The 18,877-nt window shown below is 40.7% G+C and overlaps 2 protein-coding genes across 2 annotated transcripts; both read right to left on the reverse strand.

Annotated features, from left to right (window-relative positions):
* Window positions 1-600: 600 nt before the first annotated feature.
* lrrc41 (leucine rich repeat containing 41) lies at window positions 601-10,591 on the reverse strand. Its single transcript, XM_034237317.1, has 10 exons — window positions 10,253-10,591; window positions 9,123-9,209; window positions 8,953-9,011; window positions 8,099-8,870; window positions 7,067-7,303; window positions 6,258-6,425; window positions 5,621-5,719; window positions 2,331-2,459; window positions 1,384-1,456; window positions 601-1,033 (listed from the first exon to the last, which is right to left on the reverse strand). Exons 1-10 carry the CDS (start codon window positions 10,383-10,385, stop codon window positions 814-816), a joined length of 1,977 nt encoding a protein of 658 aa, XP_034093208.1. The 5' UTR covers window positions 10,386-10,591; the 3' UTR covers window positions 601-813.
* A 543-nt stretch (window positions 10,592-11,134) lies between these two features.
* On the reverse strand, window positions 11,135-17,759 carry rad54l (RAD54 like). The gene is given in 19 exon segments (XM_034237315.1): window positions 11,135-11,713; window positions 12,641-12,804; window positions 12,908-13,087; window positions 13,170-13,248; window positions 13,341-13,464; window positions 13,615-13,725; window positions 13,844-13,974; window positions 14,424-14,498; window positions 14,700-14,826; window positions 14,912-15,062; window positions 15,138-15,262; window positions 15,686-15,896; window positions 15,898-15,975; window positions 16,136-16,205; window positions 16,382-16,517; window positions 16,606-16,666; window positions 16,760-16,870; window positions 17,237-17,317; window positions 17,435-17,759. Coding segments are annotated over 19 exon segments (2,220 nt in total). The 5' UTR covers window positions 17,438-17,759; the 3' UTR covers window positions 11,135-11,511.
* Between the last annotated feature and the right edge of the window lie 1,118 nt (window positions 17,760-18,877).

Here is an 18,877-nt window from a genome sequence, read left to right on the forward strand (position 1 = left end):
ACTTTTAAGTCCCAGTACGCTTAACTGCAGGTCTTTTTCACATTCTAAAAAGAGGTGATTTGTCTAAAATATTTCTTTAATTTAAGTACAATTCTGAGAAAATGTAAATATGTCCGTGAGATTATGGGTCTCAGCAGCTGTATCACCATTCCTTGCTGAGCCATTCACACGCCAATGCGTAATAATTAAAGGGGCCCTATTCTTCTAATTTCAAGTTTATATTTGTATTTTGTGCATCTTCTGTGACATGATTTCATGCTTTAATGTTCAAAAAAAGCTTTATATTGAACATACTGCCTGTGCTGCAGCACCTCTTTTCACCCTCTGTCTGAAGCCAGAGCCCACTAAGAGATGTCACACACTTATCCTAACAATTACACTGTTTTAGAGCAGTAGGCAATAGAGGCACAAGTGTTACAAAGGAGTCCAATGGAGACGTTTCAGGCAGAGGGGGAGTGTGTGGGAGAGAAACTCCCTATGGAGGGAACTTTGGGATTTTAGTCTTTGCAGAGCGTTGACAAAAACCTATACAACACACTACTGGAAAGGGACAACCCCAAATAGCAATCAAGAATGAAGGACAAATAAGACCCCCAGAGCTTTTAGACGTGGTGAATATGACTTTTATTTGAATCAAATGAACACTGCCCAAGTTATCCAAGATGTAGGTGTGGTTTGATAAATTAAAGAAAACAGTTAAAAAAAATGTCATTAGTTTCTCAACTGAACCAAACTGCTGAGTCATTCTTCTGTCAAAGAGACAAAACACGAAGAGCTAACTGTTCAGACCCCTTCCCTCCAACTGGCCTTAGTTCACATGTTGCTGATGTAGTCAGCCATGGTGTTGGAGGAACTCCATCCCTCCACCAGTGAAACACAGAAGGGCTGCAGCCTGTGCAGAGCAGAGCTCCAGGTGTCGGGGTCTCTGTCCCCTGGGTTCTTCCTGAGGTCCAGGGTCAGTCTCTGGGGTGGGGGGTGTTTCCTCAGTCTTCTAGAGAACTCCAGCAGCTCGGCAGGAAGGATGAAGTTGGAGCTGTTCAGGACAGACAGCACATAAGGATCAGTGTCGCTGACACCAGCAGAGGATCAGAATAGTGTTACACTATCTGTAGTAATAAGGTCATAATATGAACTACATGTCGCTAAATCCACCCCGGAGCATAAAGAGAAGGGTAACCAGGCAACCATGCCGCTGCTTTTGGTGTATTTTGTGGCGTACAGCGCCACTTACAGGCCCGGCATACTACAGCAGGTCGAGCGGTCTCGTGTGGACGGAAGACTTTTTTGAAATCGAATTCGGTTAGTTTTAGTCTCTGTGTAGATGCAGCCTAAATGAGCAGCAGAGAGGTGTTGGAGCCTGAGGAGGCTACTGCTGACCCTCACCTGATGTTGAGTCTCTTCAGTGGGCTGGGGGAGGGTCCTGAGAACAGATCTGCCAGCACACACACGTTCTTAGCTGTGGACACAGGCAGGCACGTTATTAACACAGGAGATTTGGAGATGCACATAAAGCACTTTTCTGTTAAGAGGGAGACAAATTGAGACGGTGTAAAGATGTTTTTCATTAAATCAAAGCTGCAATAATTCAAATATTGGCTGGATAACAAGCAGAGATCATTAACATATCATTATCTTAAAAGCTCACAAGGGGAACATTTAGCAACCAAAGTCCAACACTGAGCAACATAAGGGTTTAAATAAATAAATGGAAGTCCAATAGTCTCGCTCTATCTAGCTCTGATAAGCTCTCCACCAACAATGTTCTCTCTGTGGGTCATTCTGAATGCAACCTGTGATAGCAAAATAAAGACGGTAGATAGACGGTAGACGGCTAAGATTAAACCAAGTTTGAGTTGGGATTTATGTAATGCATTCTGAACTGCCGTGTGAAGATGAACAAGGCACTCATGATTAAAGGAACAGACAGTTTAGCTGAAGGAAAAGTAAAAAGGGGAATGAACATGCAGTTCTCTCATTTATCCAGGACAATGACACATTCAGGACACGCTGGATCTCATCAATCAGCAGCTCTTAATAAACAGTTTGGTTTTGATAGACCGTAAAACAAATCTAAATTAATCCCATAATCAACAGGAAAATAATCTTTACCCACATTTGTTTTATCATTGAACAACATAAGCAAATAGAAGTCAAAGTGTGCAAGTTGAATTGATAAGAAACCAGTTTGCTATGAACATCTCAAAACAAAGAGCGTAGAAATGTTTGTGCTGATGTAACATCGCTTGGCGTGTCAGGTCAGAGTGCAGCGCAGTAATGATGAACTCTGGCCTGAATCACAGCACTGGAACGGTTGTGAGAGAAGTGCTTACCGATGCGATTCTGAGCCAGGCTGAGTGTGTGCAGAGAGGGCAGCGTCCTCAGAGCACACACCAGCTGACGCAGACTCTCCTGCTTGTCGCTCCACCTCTCCAGAAGGCGGCAGTCATTCAGGCGCAGCTCTGAGGAAGAGACACAAAAACAAAACAGTTCCACTGCACTGAGCTCTGGACATACTGATCGAGGTGAATACTTTTAAAAGAGCCACGTTTCGCTTGTTGTGTCGGCTTGACTGAAAGAAAATAACCTGGAATGCCACCTGAGTCCTTACTAAAGGCCACAGTCTTCATTCATGTGTTAGAAATAATTTAGCTAGCTCTCATCCACTTCAATAACAATACTGCACATATTTGATTAGATTATTTCAAGTTCTTTGCAATAGTATACTGCAGGTCGTTTTTTGTATATCCAGATTCAATGTAAATCATTTTCTGTATCTTATCATATAATAGTTGGTGCTTTTTACTTACTTTCTACCTTTAACTGTGTTTATGTATGCACCATGTACACCAAGGCAAATTCCTCGTGTGTGTTAACACGACCTGGCAATAAACCTGATTCTGATTTGTATTTTTTCCTAAAATGTAGGTGATAAATTGTATAAAGCAGCTTTAAAAACACTGAGAAAACGTAATCTTGGGCTCCACATCATGTTATGAACACAAGGTGGAGATGTTGGCCACGAAAATGTTAAAGGGGACCTATCATGCAAAATGCACTTTTGTACATCTTTTATACATGAATGTGTCCCCGGTGTGTCAGGGAACTCACCAAGTGTCAGAAAACACAACACTCTCTCTTTTCCTACATACCCAAATCTCTAAAAACGGGGCTGCAACGGATCTGATAAAGACTGATCCAGATTTGAAAATTCTCTGACGTCAGGAACGAGGAGCTCTGCCTATATGGCCAACTCTCCACCTATCAGGGGAGTGGGGGGTTGCGCCACGGCCGGCCATTGCCGCTCGAAAGCGCTGGAGACGCTGTAGTACATATGCCAGGCTTGTAAGTGGCGCTGTAGTCTGCCACAAAAGCAGCGAAGAAGATTTCCCGCGCATGGTTGCCATGGTTGCCCTTCTGTTTATTCTCCGCTGTGGCTCTTTTTCTCCCTCCCCAAGGCAAGCGTTTGCTCCCGCTGCTGTAATTCAATGCAATCCCTCCCCGTCGAGGCAAGCACTGTAATTCTCTCCGGTTTGCCACCAGCAGATGACAAACACCCACCTCTCCGCCTCCTCCAAGGAACGAGGGGACCGTGCGGCAGAGTTTCAGTTAGATTTGTTTTCGCCGGTCAACATGTCCGTTAAACTTTAAATCTTCCGGACAAAATTAGAAAAGTGCCGGTCAAAGGTCTTCTTTGTTATTTATTGAGCTTTAAAACAAATGAATAATGACTCCATATAATCATATAAGAATAAAACACGGAGGACAGAGATCTCTTTTTCTCCCCCTCTTCTGACAGCCCAGCAGCTGATCAGAGCACGCTCCCCTCTCCTGCAGGGGGGCGTGGTCAGCTGCAGCTCATTTGCATTAAAGCTACGTCACAGAATCAGCCCCCTGCAAAAACAGGGCTGGAAAGGAGCAAATAGAGCGAAATGAGGCATGGCTAAAACGCAGGATCTGTTTGGTATTTAGAAAAAAAAACTTCAAAGACATGTTTTATATAGGTATGGCCCTACAATATATTGTTCAAATATAGCATGATAGGTCCACTTTAAATCCCGATTCCCGCCAACAGTGCAAAATACAATATACTTTAGAAAAATAAAATAGCAAGTCAAATAATGCAAAATAAATTATGCCAGTGATAAAATGGTGGAAGTTAAACGCATGAATTAATCATCTATGTACATGTAAGATAACATAGGTTAAAACTGAATGTATAATTCAATAATGTGCAGTGGAATAAACACAATATGAAATATAAGTTTGTGGATATTTGAGAATAAACAGATGTACAGCAGGCCAAAATATAGGGTCTTGCAAGAGAGACAACCGTGTGTGAGTGCAGGACATCACTTTAAAACGAGTATTAGGGTGCGTTCACACCTGCCTTGTATAGTCCGGTTGAATCGTTTAATGGTGCGTTTAGCCGCTTGGTGCGGTTCATTTGGGTCGGTGTGAACGCAGTCCGAGACCTCTGAAGTGAACTAAACAACCGGACTCTGGTCCGCTAAAATAGGTGGTCTCGGAGCGCTTGCTTGCTAACTCTGGAGCGGTTCATTGCTGGTGTGAACGCAGTCCGCACCAAAACATAGGAAGCGTAGTATTTACGTGTCACAAGAACGCTCTTCAAAAATCTTCAGCGAAAGATTCTTTCAAGACATCCGCGGTTGTTTAGTTAAAGAATGAAGCAGAATGAAGTGTTGAACAGTGTCGTGTAAAGTAAAAATGCTCCGTCAGTTACATAAAAGTAAGAACACCTGTCGTCGGTGAAACCTCCTCCTTACTGCAGAACGTCTCTCATTATGTTATAATGTTTTTTTAACGGACGTTGTCAGATTATATAATCATATGCGCGGGCCGCTAGTGTCTGTTGATCTCCAGATTAACAGCAGCATGAGAATAACCTGCCGAAAGTGCCGATGCTCCATGGCGGAGGCTCCGGTAGAAATTGCCGGGATTCACGTTTTTACCCCTTAATGTCTGACCAATGGTTGAACAGCATTTCCGTGCACATGACTTGTGTTTAAAGTTTATAGTCCGTTTGAGTTTTGCCGTGTGAACGCAAACCAAACCTTCTGAAAAATGAAACAATGTAACAAACTGTCGTCTGGTGTGCACCAGAGAAGCGGACTATTAGGTGTGAATGCACCCTTAGTGTTATAGTATTAGTACTTTTTTAAAGATGTGTACATTTGGAAGGGTGTTAAGTGTTGAAGATATTGTTTAATTTGAAGGGAAAACAGATCTATCACAGGTTAAAACCTGAGGGCACCGAGCCTTCGCAGCAGCTGGCCCCAGGCTCTGGAGCACTCTGCCCCTCCATGTGAGGTCGGCCCAGACCCTAGGGTTTTTAAATCCTCACTAAAAACACACTTCTTCTCTCTGGCCTTCTAGTCAGAGCGGAGCACGACACCTGACTATTCCCTGTGTTTTTGTTTTTTATATTTCTGTTGTCAATTATTGTCTTTTATTGTGATTGTAGTAATGTGTTTTTATTACATGTAGCCTACAGCACTTTGGCTCGACCAAAAATCGCTTTTAAATGTGCTATATAAATAAAACTTGATTTGATCACCTTTTTGTGTTCCACAGGATCACGTTTACAAAATGGTATTCTTACCTTCCAACTTGCAGTTCCTCAGTAGATTCAGGATTTCAGGGAGACAATCGGACAGCTTCACGTCCTCGAGGTGGAGACTCCTCAAGAGCTGATTGGAGCCTAAAAGTGGAAAACAAGTCGTTACTGACAGCACTTCAGGTAAGACTTAGTAAAGAATTAGTCAGATCAATTGATCAGGCACACATATTACTTGAAAGGTTTTATAAACTAACTAATCAGTATCAGCATGAACCTTAAAAAAACTGAATCAGTTGGGCTTTCGTGTGGTTAACGTTTCAGAATGTCAGCAGCAGTTAATATAACATTTAAGCAGATCTATTAAGATAAGGCTGGTGTGTTTCTATATTTAACTTATAATCAATACATGAGGAAAGAAGACAACAGATGTAAATCTTTGTACTATAAATAAATACTTGTGTTCTTTAGGGCACATATATGACCTAAAACAGGTGCTCAGTATTTGTTCACATACAATACTCATATAGAAGCCCTTGTTTAGGCCTTTTTTTGTTACCATATGAGCAGACTCATGAGTCAAGATGTCAATGTATCTTAGTTGTATTGACTTAGATCTCTATCAAGCCTCTGCACCCTGGCGCGTTGTGCCTTTCAGGAGCTAACAGTGACAGGACGTTACCTGAGAGAGTGCTGAGCAGGAGGCTTTGAGAGGAGCCGGTTGGTAATCTCATCCCCGCGATGTGGAGCGAGGTGAGATGAGGAGAGTGTCTCAGAACATTGGTGATGAAGTGCAGATCTGTCAGCTGGAGCTCAGCCACTTTGACTGACAGCTTCTGCAGAGGCAGCTCTGTGGAGGACAGGAAACAGTCACCTCAGAGGGTCCAATTCCTACGTTTGCATTTTATCTTCGAAAAAAGTTTTTCTGAACTTTTTAACTTCTGACTGCTCTTTTTCATGACCCGTCTGAAGTATAAGTGGTTTAACTACCAAAAACAAACACCGCATTTGTAGAAACAAACAAATGGTTATCTGACATTGCTTTCTTTCATCTGTAAGATGCGATGACCGTCTCTTGTCTAAAACATTCTCTAATGTTGAGGTTACTCTGCTCTCAACCGGTAGAGGATCTGTTGCACAATTCATTTAAATGTAATTGAAATTGTGATATTCATATAGCAGGAAGCACCTATTTGTTAAAGGCAGAATATCTGTTCAAATGCAATTTTGAATCTGGAATTTCAGAGACATTCAGGCGTACCAATAGTATTTTACAAACTTAACAAAAGAGATATTTTTCAAGGATGAGAATAATGATGTAAAAACAATCAATACTTCCTATATCCTTTTCCCAATATCAGCCAAAATAATCCCAATTCTTTATTTTGTCCAAATCGTGCAGCCCTTCTTAGTTCTTGGCTGGCTCAACAGGTATGATACACTTTCTGCTTACGTAGATATTACTTCATTTTGGTAGCAGCTTCAAAGCACCTGGCATGTCTGGATCCTCAGCTCCGGGGTGACGCAGTAAGAGGCGTGATCCCAACATGGCAGTCTGGATCTCCACGTGCAGGGAGGTCAGGTGGGGGTTAGCGTCCAGCAGGAACTCCAGCAGCCCGGCGTAGGGCAGCACGCTGACGCTGAGCTCCGTGAGGGAGCTGCGGCAGCTCTCCGTCAGCGTCTTCAGGGCTTTGGCCAGGCCCAGCACATCCGCATCTCTGAATGAAGCTGCAGACACACACAGAAACACAATCATTCCTGCGCACTAATACGTCAGGTTTGACTATTGTGACAGTAAGGTTATCCTCAACTTTGTTCAATAGATTCAGTACAGCAACATTCACAAGTTCAATGTCAAGATTAGGATGCACCTTTATTGTGCATTCATCTGCATTTTCAGATGTTTTTTTGACTGAATGTTGTTTTTGTTAACAGCTTTATCAGACAACATTTGATATTGTTCGCTTGTTTTACATAATACTTAGAAAGAGGACATATTATGCTCATCTTCAGGTTCATATTTGTATTTAGTGTCTCTACTGTGACATGTCTCCGTACTTTAATGTTCAAAAAGCTCTTTATTTTTCTCATACTGCCTGTGCTACAGCACCTCTTTTCACCCTCTGTCTGAAACCAGAGCCCAGTCTGCTCTGATTGGTTAGCTGGCCGGCTCTGTTGCACATTGTACAATATCACGTACAATGTGCTGGAGTGCTAGCCAATAGAAATGCAAGTGTTACATAGTGAAGTCACTATGTTAAGAAAGGTGTCCAATGGAGGCGTTTCATGCAGGGGGGGTACTGTAACATCCAACTGTGCTACACACAAAGCTGAACATTTGGAGATTTTAGGGGAACTTCTTGAGGGCAAGTTTGGGACATTGAACTGTCATCATACTGAAAATATTTAAATAGAGTTTAAGGTACTGTCAAGGATAAACAAAGGGCACCATTAATTATCCACTGCTACCAATGTTTGTTCATAAACCTAAATTATTATTATTATTCATTTTGAGACACTTACTAATGCTGTGAAGAGTTAGAGAGCGCAGGAAGAAACATGTGGGCAGGGCATTGTTCAGCACTGTGAAGGTGTCCGACACACACTTCCTGATCTCCAGACATTCGATCTGTCCCCACGGACAGGCCCCTGCTGAGGGCCCTTCACGCGGAGCGAAGGTTTGACAGAGAAACTTCAGGTCCACATCAAGGTTGGCTTTCCCAGCTTCTTTCTCCTCGACACAATCCAACTTCAAACGTTTGCAGGGAACAACGTGATCCTCTGAAGCCGCAGTCTTGATGCATAAACCGCAACTGGCCCTGTCTGCAATGGCTGAATAGGCTTGTAAGTTACATGTTGCCATTTTTCTCTGCATTAGGGACCTGAGCTCAGGGCTTACAAACTGAGATCCCCTGTTGAGTAGAATCCAGGACAGCATGAGGGAACATTTCACATCTATAACAACTTTCTTAGCAACCCCGTGGTCTAGCAGGCGATGGAGGACGTACAAATCTGTCTTCCTGTCCGATAGATCCATGCACTTCGAGACACAAACCGTCCTGATACCCTTCTCTAAGAGCTTCAGAAGATGCCGTCGTTCAGAAGTTAAACTTTCAACTGGAGTATCGAGTAAAAAATATTTGATACATTTAGCTGCAGCCAACAGGAAGGATGGGGTGTTCAAATGTGTGATGTTTTTCTGGACAAATTGGCTGGTGTAGCCGTAGAATACTAGAGTGAAAATAATTCTCATAACTTCATGTTTGGCCTCTTCTTCTGTGTGGAAGTTTATCGCCTGAAATGAAACACAGGATACATATTACATCTGGGTTCTGGTTGTTACTATACGAGATAATCAAAGCAGCCATTGTACTTACATGGTTAAGTCCACGCATTTCCTGTAGGACTCCGATCCATCCGGCATGAGTTGATATACCTGAGACCAGGCAAAGAGAAAGTGGAAAATAGAATCTTAATCATGAATTCTGATCAAAACAAAAGTACACTTTCTGTGAACAAAGGAAATATACACTTCCTCAGTTCGTACCTCTCTTGTTTAGGGCAGGCTGGAGCTCATCCAGTTGGCATACAGTCAGATGAAGAAGAAGACCCTTAATGAGAGGCGTTGGTAGATCTATAGCAGTTACAAAACAAAATATAACTTTAGCATAGATTTATCTTTCAAAGTGAATTGGAATCATCAATGAGGGACCAGGAAGTGAATTGATACATGTGTACTGTGAGGTATACAAGAAGAGAGTAACGTTACAAGTTAACAAAAACAATTATATACCAAACTTGGTAACGTTTATTTTAAAGTACTCGAAGTAACGTTATTAAAGGCAGTGTAAACTGTCAAATGTTCTTTTACGTCAACCTATCTGTTACACACAAAGCCAAGTCTGACGACTTTGAGTGGATTGTTTTGTGGGGGGGGGGGGGGGTCCCTTGAATGTTAGTTTGGGATATGTACCATCCTTCAGTAGTGGAAGAAGTATTCAGATATCATACTTAAGTATAACTAGTAATACTTAGTTGTGAAAATACTCTGTTACAAGTAAAAGTCCTGCATTCTAAATGGCATCTAAATAAGTATTAAAGGTAAAAGTACTTGTGAAGCGTAATGGGCAGTTTAAGAATCATATGAAATTAGTGGATTACACTTATTGGTGGATTAATGTGTTTATCACATGTAAAGCTAAAATTAAGCCTAACCTTGAGTTTTATATCCATGTTTTTATTTATTTTTTGTATTAGCTAATAACCAGAATTTGTAATGTAACTGAAGCTGTCAGAGAAATGTAATGGAGTAAAACGTACAATAGGCCTACTGGCTTCTAAAATGTTGTGGAGTAATGAAATGACTCAGGTAAAGTACAAGTACCTCAGAATTGTACTCAAGTACGATACTTGAGTAAATGTACTTAACTGCATTCCACCACTGCCGTCCTAAAATAATGAATACAACTAATAACAATATCGCCATTTGCAAGTGTATTGAATGGAGTTCAGTTTAACGTAAAGTTAACTGTTAGCTTTACTTATGGGGATATTAAAGTTAGCGAAAGTAACTGACATGCTAGCTTTATGGGATATGTGACAAAAGCGAAGGTAAATGACATGCTAGCTTCTAACAGTTTCATGTTAGCTAACTCCCTGTTATTCAACACGACTTACCAATAACAGCCTCAAAGCCCAGAGCAGCATAATGTTCCCGGACAGCTAGGAAACATATCTCCTTTAAAGTGAGACATGCATCCTTTGGGTTTATTAGGTCTGCTTTGCGGGCAGTGTCCCCCATTGCTAGCATTTATGTGTGTTTCATTTACAACGTCGTTAATTACGATGCTGTTTGAAACGTTAACCAACTATCGGGACACAGCCCTGGTTCCGTCTGCTTCTGGTCCCTTTGCGTCACGTTGTGGTTGGCAAATAATGAGTTACAGCTACTTCACCAATGGATGTAATATAGCAATAACAATACAGTCACCGGCTCTTCTATTTCTCTAGTTTTAATGGCGGTCGACCAACCAAGCTGAAAGGCATATGGCGCCACCTACTGCACCTACTGCAGCATCATTGTATTATTTGTATACATCCAAGGTTTATGTTCTTGAACTTCCCATTGTTAAATTTCGTTAACGTTGAATATATCCTGCAAAAAAGACACTGGAACGATTAAAATGATATTTAATTATCTTGTGCTTTCTGTGAATCAGAAGAATAAACTATACATTGCATTCATTTAAAAAGGTATTGGATTAAGATATATATATTTTTTGTACAGTTCATTTTATTTATGGGAAAATGTCACATTCATAAAGAGATGGACTGACTCCAAATCAAATGTCTGACGATTTTAAAAAAACAGTATGAATTAAAGCTGCAAGCAGCTCGGTGCAGGTCCGCTGTTGTCCGCATGTTGACGCGTCATGCAGATGCTTTCCGGTGTCGGCCGATAGCCAACGCGGGACGTTTCAGGCCGATCGAACAATGTCTATAGGAGTTACAGCAGTAAGTGGTCTCAGACTCTAATAAGAAGGCGATGTGTAGGCAACCTTGTATTTGACAAACATTTATTATATTTTGTATAACCTTCCACTTGTACCCGTGTACAGCGACTCTACATTGAAGACACTGATGATGGTAAATGAAGCGGCACTCGTATAGAGAGACACACACACAATCATGCACCGACTTATATCGGCACTAGTCGCCTGCATGAAGTACTAAAACGTACTGGTTTGTGTGCATGTGCTATTAAAATGTGTTCAAATCCAGTAAGTGTAGTTGTTTATGTGCATAAGTTACTGGATTCACAACGGAAAGATAACCAATCCTGCTCCTCTCTTTCATTTAAAAAAACAGAATAACAAATAAATATCAGGACAAACGGTACATGTAGTCTTTTGACAAAGTCTGTTTAGTCCCTCCTGCTATACTACGCCCTTCTGGTCCTCATGAGAGCGCTGGTGGAAGACAAATGAGACGGCAGCGTCCCAGGAGGCTTTCAACACCTGGTCCCTCAGGCCCTTCTTGTCGGAGCAGTGGCTCCACTGGGAGAGGTCACTGGTGCAGTCGGAGGCCTCTGCAGGAGGCCGGACCTCCCTGCCGTTCACACAGCGGCGACAGCGAAACCTGACAGAAACACAAGAGGGAGGAAGAGAGGCCGATCAGCACATTACATACAATGTCGAGGCTGCAGGCTTAGATCAGATCTCCGAGGAAGATGCTGTTATATGAAGTGATCAGATGGGGACATTTGTGTGTTTAGCGTAAACAAAATAAAGTAAACAGGCAGTACTGGGTCTGTTTTTCGTGATGTCTGTTCTTAAATACAAATCCAGCCACGGTGTGTTTCTGTATGACAGTCAGATCTGCTGTCAGTTGGACTTAGTTTACTTACAATGAATACAATCATTGTACCTAATTGTAATAATAATAATTACATATACTATATTAGATTGTAGCTGATTTAACACAATATAATTACATTTAATAGACTATAAATAAACAATATAATTCACATAAGCTACAATAGAATTAAAACCATAATGATTAAACAAATTTAAATGTAGCTATACAATTATATATTTTTTTTAATAATTCAAGCAATTGAACAGTTAACAGTAATATCATTTGTTTGCAATATAAATACTAAAACAGATGTTTATAGAAATGGTATTCTTTTTTATTTGTTTTACTTGTCACAAAACTCAATTTCCCTCAGGGACCAATAAAGTATTTCTGATTCTGATGTGTGAATAGTTAAAACAGACTTCACACCAGCGTGCATGCTGGAAGTCTTGAATTTACACTGTATTCTGCATCCGTCCACTGGAATGTGACTTATCATTTAAATATTGACCTACTTCTATAACATTATCAAAAATACAGGGTCATCCATAACTCATAAAAACCAGTATGGTAATACACACATTTAGTATGATCAGGGGGTTTTCAGCACAGATTCTATGCATCTTAAATAGGTAGTTTCACATTTTTTCACAAGGCTGAGCATTAAAAGAAATTCTAAAAAAGGTCTGCACTGTTTCTTTTCTATACCTGTCATGTGTGTCACTGATGGTCTCCTCGTTCAGATGGAAGAGTTCTCGGAGCTCGCCCAGAGAGAAGTGGCGCTCCACGTCCTGCTCCTCGTCCACCACACAGCTGCTCAGGGCCTTCTTATGTGCCTGCCTCTGAAGGATCTTCTCCTCAATCGTCCCCGTCTGCCAGCATACAAACACACAAGTCAAATATGGAAGCTTTGAATGTTCCTGAAATGTGTTGAATGATTCAATGAGTGCATTTTATGAGCTGTGTTGAACTGACGGAGAGCAGTCTGTAGATATAGCAGGTCTTCTTCTGGCCGTCTCTCCACACCCGCGCCATCGCCTGCTCATCATTGGCTGGATTCCAGTCAGGATCAAACATAACCAAGCGATTAGCACCAATCAGATTCAGGCCACATCCTCCAGCCTTGCTGCTCAGCATGAAGATGAACTCTGGATTCTGAGAAACAAAACATTCAGAAGTTTCTTTAACTGCCTCGCAAAGCTTAGTTCTTTTTTTTTTAAAACTGTGTCAAACTCACAGACGGAGTGTTGAATTTTTCCACAACTTTCGCCCTTTTCTTGATGGACATTGTTCCATCCAGTCGCACATAGAGGTATCTGTCAAAGACCAAGAAGAGGAGGGTTGTTGCTCACTGAAAAATCATAAAGTACAGTCACAAATAAATGGTGGATTTCCCCCCAAAAAGTACCTTCTAGATCTGCAGAGCTTCTCGAAGAGGTCCAGTGTTTGAGTGTAGTTGGAAACGAGCACCACCTTGTCACTAGTTGTAGACCTTGTCATTGCCAGAATGTAATCAAGAACCAGCATTTTCCCTGGAAGAAAGAAATCCAGTTTGTCTTCATGTGGCCTGTCAAATGTGCAACTTCTAAAATGGATGTCAGCAGGAGCCATTGTGCTGTGTATCTGTACTATTTAATCACCACAAGCAGATTTGTACAGAGTGGTTTTTGACATGTTCTCACCAGAGAGCTGAGGCTCCACAGCTTTAGCGGAGTAGCCAGAGGGAAAGAGTTCCAGCGCCCCTTCAAAGCCCTCATCCCTCTGCAGACACTTCTCATAGATCAGAGCTGGGTCTGCAAAACAGAAGAGGAGTTAGTATTTCTACAAAAGTCAACTTTGCATCGTGTTTTTGCGTGATAGCTATATTTTTCACAAATGCAACAGTGTGATATATTTGGAGTTGGCACTTACGATTGCACAGTTTCTTAAGTGTGGTGATGGAAGACAGGGAGGAGACACTTGTTTTGCCCTGCTGTAATGTCTCAATGGGCTTTGCCTGTTTCAGGAAACGCTTGTAGAGTTCTGACTGCAAAGGAGTCAGCCTGCAGGGAAACAGACATTGTGTTAATATAATTATTCTAATTTACAATATTACAATTCATACAAAGACACAGAGTAAAGTTGTGTGTGGATGATCAATACTTTTGAAAACCATATGAAATGTGTCCAGAACCATATTTCCATTAGCTTCATTTCAAATAGCATGCATGTTTTTCTCGAGACAGCATTATAAACTAGTGTCAAATAAAAAATAGGCTTCATTTGGTAAATAAGCATTTAGTTTGAAGAAATGTATCTAAGGATTGAATTTTTGTTTACACATTTGGTATTGGTGCTGAAACTTTGGAAAATCGTTCGCGATTCCTTGAAAACAATGTTTATGTCCAAAAACAACAATTTCAAATGAGACCAACATTTTGTTTACAATAAAAAAAATGGCTACAAACTATTCTCAACTTTCTAACACAAGAAACCCAATGAACCGACATACCTGCAACACACAACCTGCTCAATTTTCACAGGAAGATATTTAGACAAGATGTCAGATGTTCTCCTGATCAAGCATCTGTAGAGGCAGAATATTAAAACAGGTTTAACAATAGCTGAGAAAATATTTTTGATAAATGCTACAAATACTACATCACCACATCAGCTGATCGACATAAGCTAATTAGTGCAATTTGACACACACATCACACAGAACCTGAACATTAGCATAATAGGTCACCTTTACATATAAAGTACCTTGCATGCCCTTTGAGCTCACCTGTTGACGATGCTGATCAGCTCCTTGAGCCTTTCCTCTCCAATCTGTCTGTCTTTATCACTGGCTTCTGCATCTCGACCCCTGAGGATGGGAAGCTCAAATCTCTTTTTAAACTCCTGGGCTGTACCTGCCAGGTAAGAAAAAAAGGGGGGGGATCAGGAAAAACAGCAGAGATAACAGAAATGTGTAATAGCTGTTTTTAAGCTACTAACCTAGGATCCCAGCATTTACAAAGTGGACCAAGCTGAAGTACTCCAGTAGGTCGTTCTGGATTGGGGTGCCTGATATCAGCACCCTCCGCTGGGCACTCATGGCATTCAGCGCCTGGTAGGTCTGGTTGTCAGAGTTCTTCAGCCGATGACCCTACAGTACACACAATAATACACGTTAAATCATTGTTTCATCAGTCTGCCACAACTCGTAAAAAAATGTAAATACCTCGTCACAGATGACAAGTCCAACTTTTCCCTTGTGCAGAACCGCGGTGTGCAGGCGGAATGTCTCGTAGGAAATAATCAGGATCGGGGTGGCTACTCTCAAACCATGTTGAGAGACAAAGTTCACTAGTAGAAACCACAGAAAACAAATACATGAATATGCAGACAATACTCCAACAAGGATATTATAAATTAAATATTGGATGCTGAACCAGATATTGTCCAAGTACCCTGACTTCACATCTGAAAAGCCTACACACTATTTCTTTTTTATATGGTGGATATTTTCTTTATTTTCTTTTAAAGCATCTTTGAGCGCTGTAAAAGTGATATATACATTTTAGTTTTGGTGGAATACTTTTAAATTATCGTGGATAACTGGCAAAATGTAAATTATAAACTGCAATAATATCATCAGAGTTACTATGACTTTAAATCAAAATCATCAAAATTGGAATGAATAACACACTACAGGAAAGGGAAAACCCCCAAAAGCATAATAGGGCCCCTTTAACTTTGCTGTGAATTCTCATGAGGAGACAGAGGTACCTAGTTTTCTATCGATCTCCTCCTTTGAACCTCCGTCGATGGCCACTGGTGAGAGGCGTCCGCCCAGCCACTTTGCTATTTCATTGTACCAGTTACGTACGAGACTGGACGGTGAAACCACAATGACCTTGTCTATCTCGGGCTTTACATCAGGGCTTTGGCGCAGCATGGTCCACATGAGGCTGATACACTGCAACGTCTTCCCCAGGCCCCATCTCATCTGCCATGATGCAGCCGTACGACCCGGGGATACGCCTTCCCGTCACACACTCCCACAGGAACTTCACCCCCTAAAGAAATAGAAGACAGAATATGTTATCAATAGAAAAACATCTACAGCTGTGGGATATATAAAGGATTTCTGATTCTCCACTATTACACAATATTGTCATATTAATGCAATTTGCTTTCTTGGTCAGAGAAGATAAGAAAAATATATCTTGTGTTTACCTCTCTCTGATGGGGTCTGAGTACTTTTCCTAAAACTGGATCCACAACAACATGGATTTGTAGTTTATCTCTGAAAAAGACAAAAGAAAACAAATGAAAAACTCCCACCAATGGCACAGATATAGCAATGGCAGTTAAGGATATGAAGTATTTTCTAGAACCGGTACAAAGCCCACATTCATTTTCTCGGTAGCCTAGGTTAAAGGTGATCAAACCAAGGAATAATCCTATATGTTCTGAACCTACTTGTCAGCTTTGATCAGGTCATGAGCGCTCAGAATCGGGGGTTCATAAAGAACCAAAGCGTCTTCTGCGAAGGGATCGTGAAGAGCTTTCCTTACTCCTGCGCGCTTTAGACCAAGTGCCCTGATTCCCAGCGCGCCTGTGGGTAATTCATCAGGAGAGCAGAGTAAGTACTTGTTTACCTATTGTCCTATACATGAATCCATAGTGACAAGAAAAACTGTTACCTGTGTAATTTTGAATAGGAATTTTAAATGGCTTGGAGAGGATACTTCGAATAAATGCCTCCTGTAAAAAGGATTTTAAACAAATGAGCATATACAATATGAATGTATTGCTGTATTAACACAGGAAAATGAAATGGATTTAAAAAACGCTTACATGCTTGTCACCATCCAAACATTCAGGCAGTTTGTTCAGCTGTGTCAGAGGCTTTCTGAATGGAGAAATGTGGCTTTCTCTCCTCTCATTATCGGTTTTTTTTTTTTTGTCCTGTGAAAAAGCATAACTCACCTTTCAATACAGCACGTACCAATGCTCATGTGTTACTAAAAGTTACCCTACCAAGAAATAAACACTGCCAAGGGACTCAGAAGATCAGCTGAATCGAAAAGGGATTGGTTATGGTTCAAAGATTTCCATAAACATGTTATGGGAGGTCTTTGCATAAGTCAATTATCAAGAAAACCTCAAATTGCCAAATTCAGCCACAGTTTGGCGTACTCTTTAATATGCAGTCTACGGCCACTCGCGTATCTATACAGACAATGCAACAATAGGGTTGTTTTCCAGGTAACTCTGAATAAAGCAACTTTGGATAAGGCATTACATGTATAATAAAGATGTTTCTTTACTTACAGTGTTACATGTCCATTCCTCATCGTCACATGAATCTCCTTGCTTGCGTTTAGCAACCTGACTGGGAGCCAGACTCCTTCTCTGGAATGAGGATTGTTACCACAAGGATACGTTTTTAAACAGTTTAAGGTAGTTGGCAAAACCCAAATGTATCCTGGAGCAAAATGGGAATACATACGAATGCTTCGGCATGCTTACCATTGTCGTTTCCTCTGCTTGACTGTTATGCTGAGACGTGTTGCTAGCATGTACCGCTAACGAGCCCTAGTTACCCAGAAACAGCCCGGAGCTCTGTCTGCTTCACTCACAGCCAAGGAGCTCATTACTACATCACAGATATGTAAGCCATGGATTTAATATATAAGTATTATCAGTGAGTTAGTGCGTTCAATTCAGGTGACAGGTTAGTTCCATAGAAGGTTTATATTTGCACTGTTGTTCTAGCTCGATTCCGGTTGATGTTAAACTGCGCGCTAAATGGATCACAACACTACGGCAAGCCTGAGAGGACAAACTGAACGCTATGTTACTCCTTTAGGGGGCCGCCCCCTGGATATGACTGGTCTAGCTGCAGCCGCAGCAAGTACACGACACGCCCCCTACACGACACGCCCACCTGACACGACACTACGGTGGCTGAGAGACATTGATACCGCACATGGCAGATTAAAAACGAATTGCAAATGTTATTGTAGCATTTTAAGCAATTTATAGGCAAATGTATTAATAACCTAGTCTATCCGTTTGAGACACAACAGTAGGCTATATGACTTTAAGCACAAATAATTGTGTCTAATTAATACATTAAAACAAAAAGGTGGCTTAGTAAACTTTATTTTAATTTTTTAGTAGGCCTACATATAAGATAGGTAATAATGAGATCATCTATTAATTATGTTTGTCTAACTGTCACACATGTATTTATACATAAATGTAGATATTTATGAACATCTAAATATAGTTGTTAAAGGTTTTAAGATATAAATAATAATAATCATGGGGTCATTAAGGTTTCAAACAGGTTCATGTAAGGTAAGCCTACTATAACATGAAGACATGATTTTTAAAACTAATTTCTGAATCTCACATTAGCCTGTAGTTTGGTATGTTATTGATATGGGCTGGACACCCCTTCACAATGATCATCATTTACTTTTTTTAGACCAAATTAGGAGGGCCAGTCAGGCCACTAATGAGCTCAATCATTCACATGTATTATTACTTTATAAATTAAGAGTACTAGGGGTCTATTACAAAACCTTTTAAGGAATCGTCATGCATTCTGAATGTTTCTGTACTTTAAAAACAGGCATCATGGCTCAAGATCCTGTTCTTGTTTAAGATTATTCATATTAATTTGTGAATTTAACATCCATATTCACTCTCAAAACTGAAACAACTAAAACGTTTTTTTAAAGCATTGCAGGCCTAAAGCTCCACGTCAGTGACCTATATTTTAAATTTCTTCCATCAAACTTTAAAAATGGCAAACAGCATGTTTTTAAAGATTTAATCTTTTAAGAAACAAAATATCAACTTTGAACAGATACACTTGAAACATAAACCTATTTGTCATTTCAAAATGCACTTTTATTGTCTGCGTGAAAGGCACAGTAGCGAATACATATTATCAACATAAAA

Source organism: Gymnodraco acuticeps, unplaced genomic scaffold (assembly GCF_902827175.1).
Source record: "Gymnodraco acuticeps unplaced genomic scaffold, fGymAcu1.1, whole genome shotgun sequence".
NCBI lineage: Eukaryota > Metazoa > Chordata > Actinopteri > Perciformes > Bathydraconidae > Gymnodraco > Gymnodraco acuticeps.

Coding starts and splice junctions, on each gene's coding strand:
- lrrc41 (XM_034237317.1), bottom strand. CDS start 10,385: ATGCTAGCAATGGGGGACACTGCCCGCAAAGCAGACCTAATAAACCCA. Junction 6,426..7,066: donor TGAGGATCCAGACATGCCAG/GTGCTTTGAAGC, acceptor TGTCCTCCACAG/AGCTGCCTCTGCAGAAGCTG. Junction 2,460..5,620: donor GAGGAACTGCAAGTTGGAAG/GTAAGAATACCA, acceptor TCTCTTCCTCAG/AGCTGCGCCTGAATGACTGC.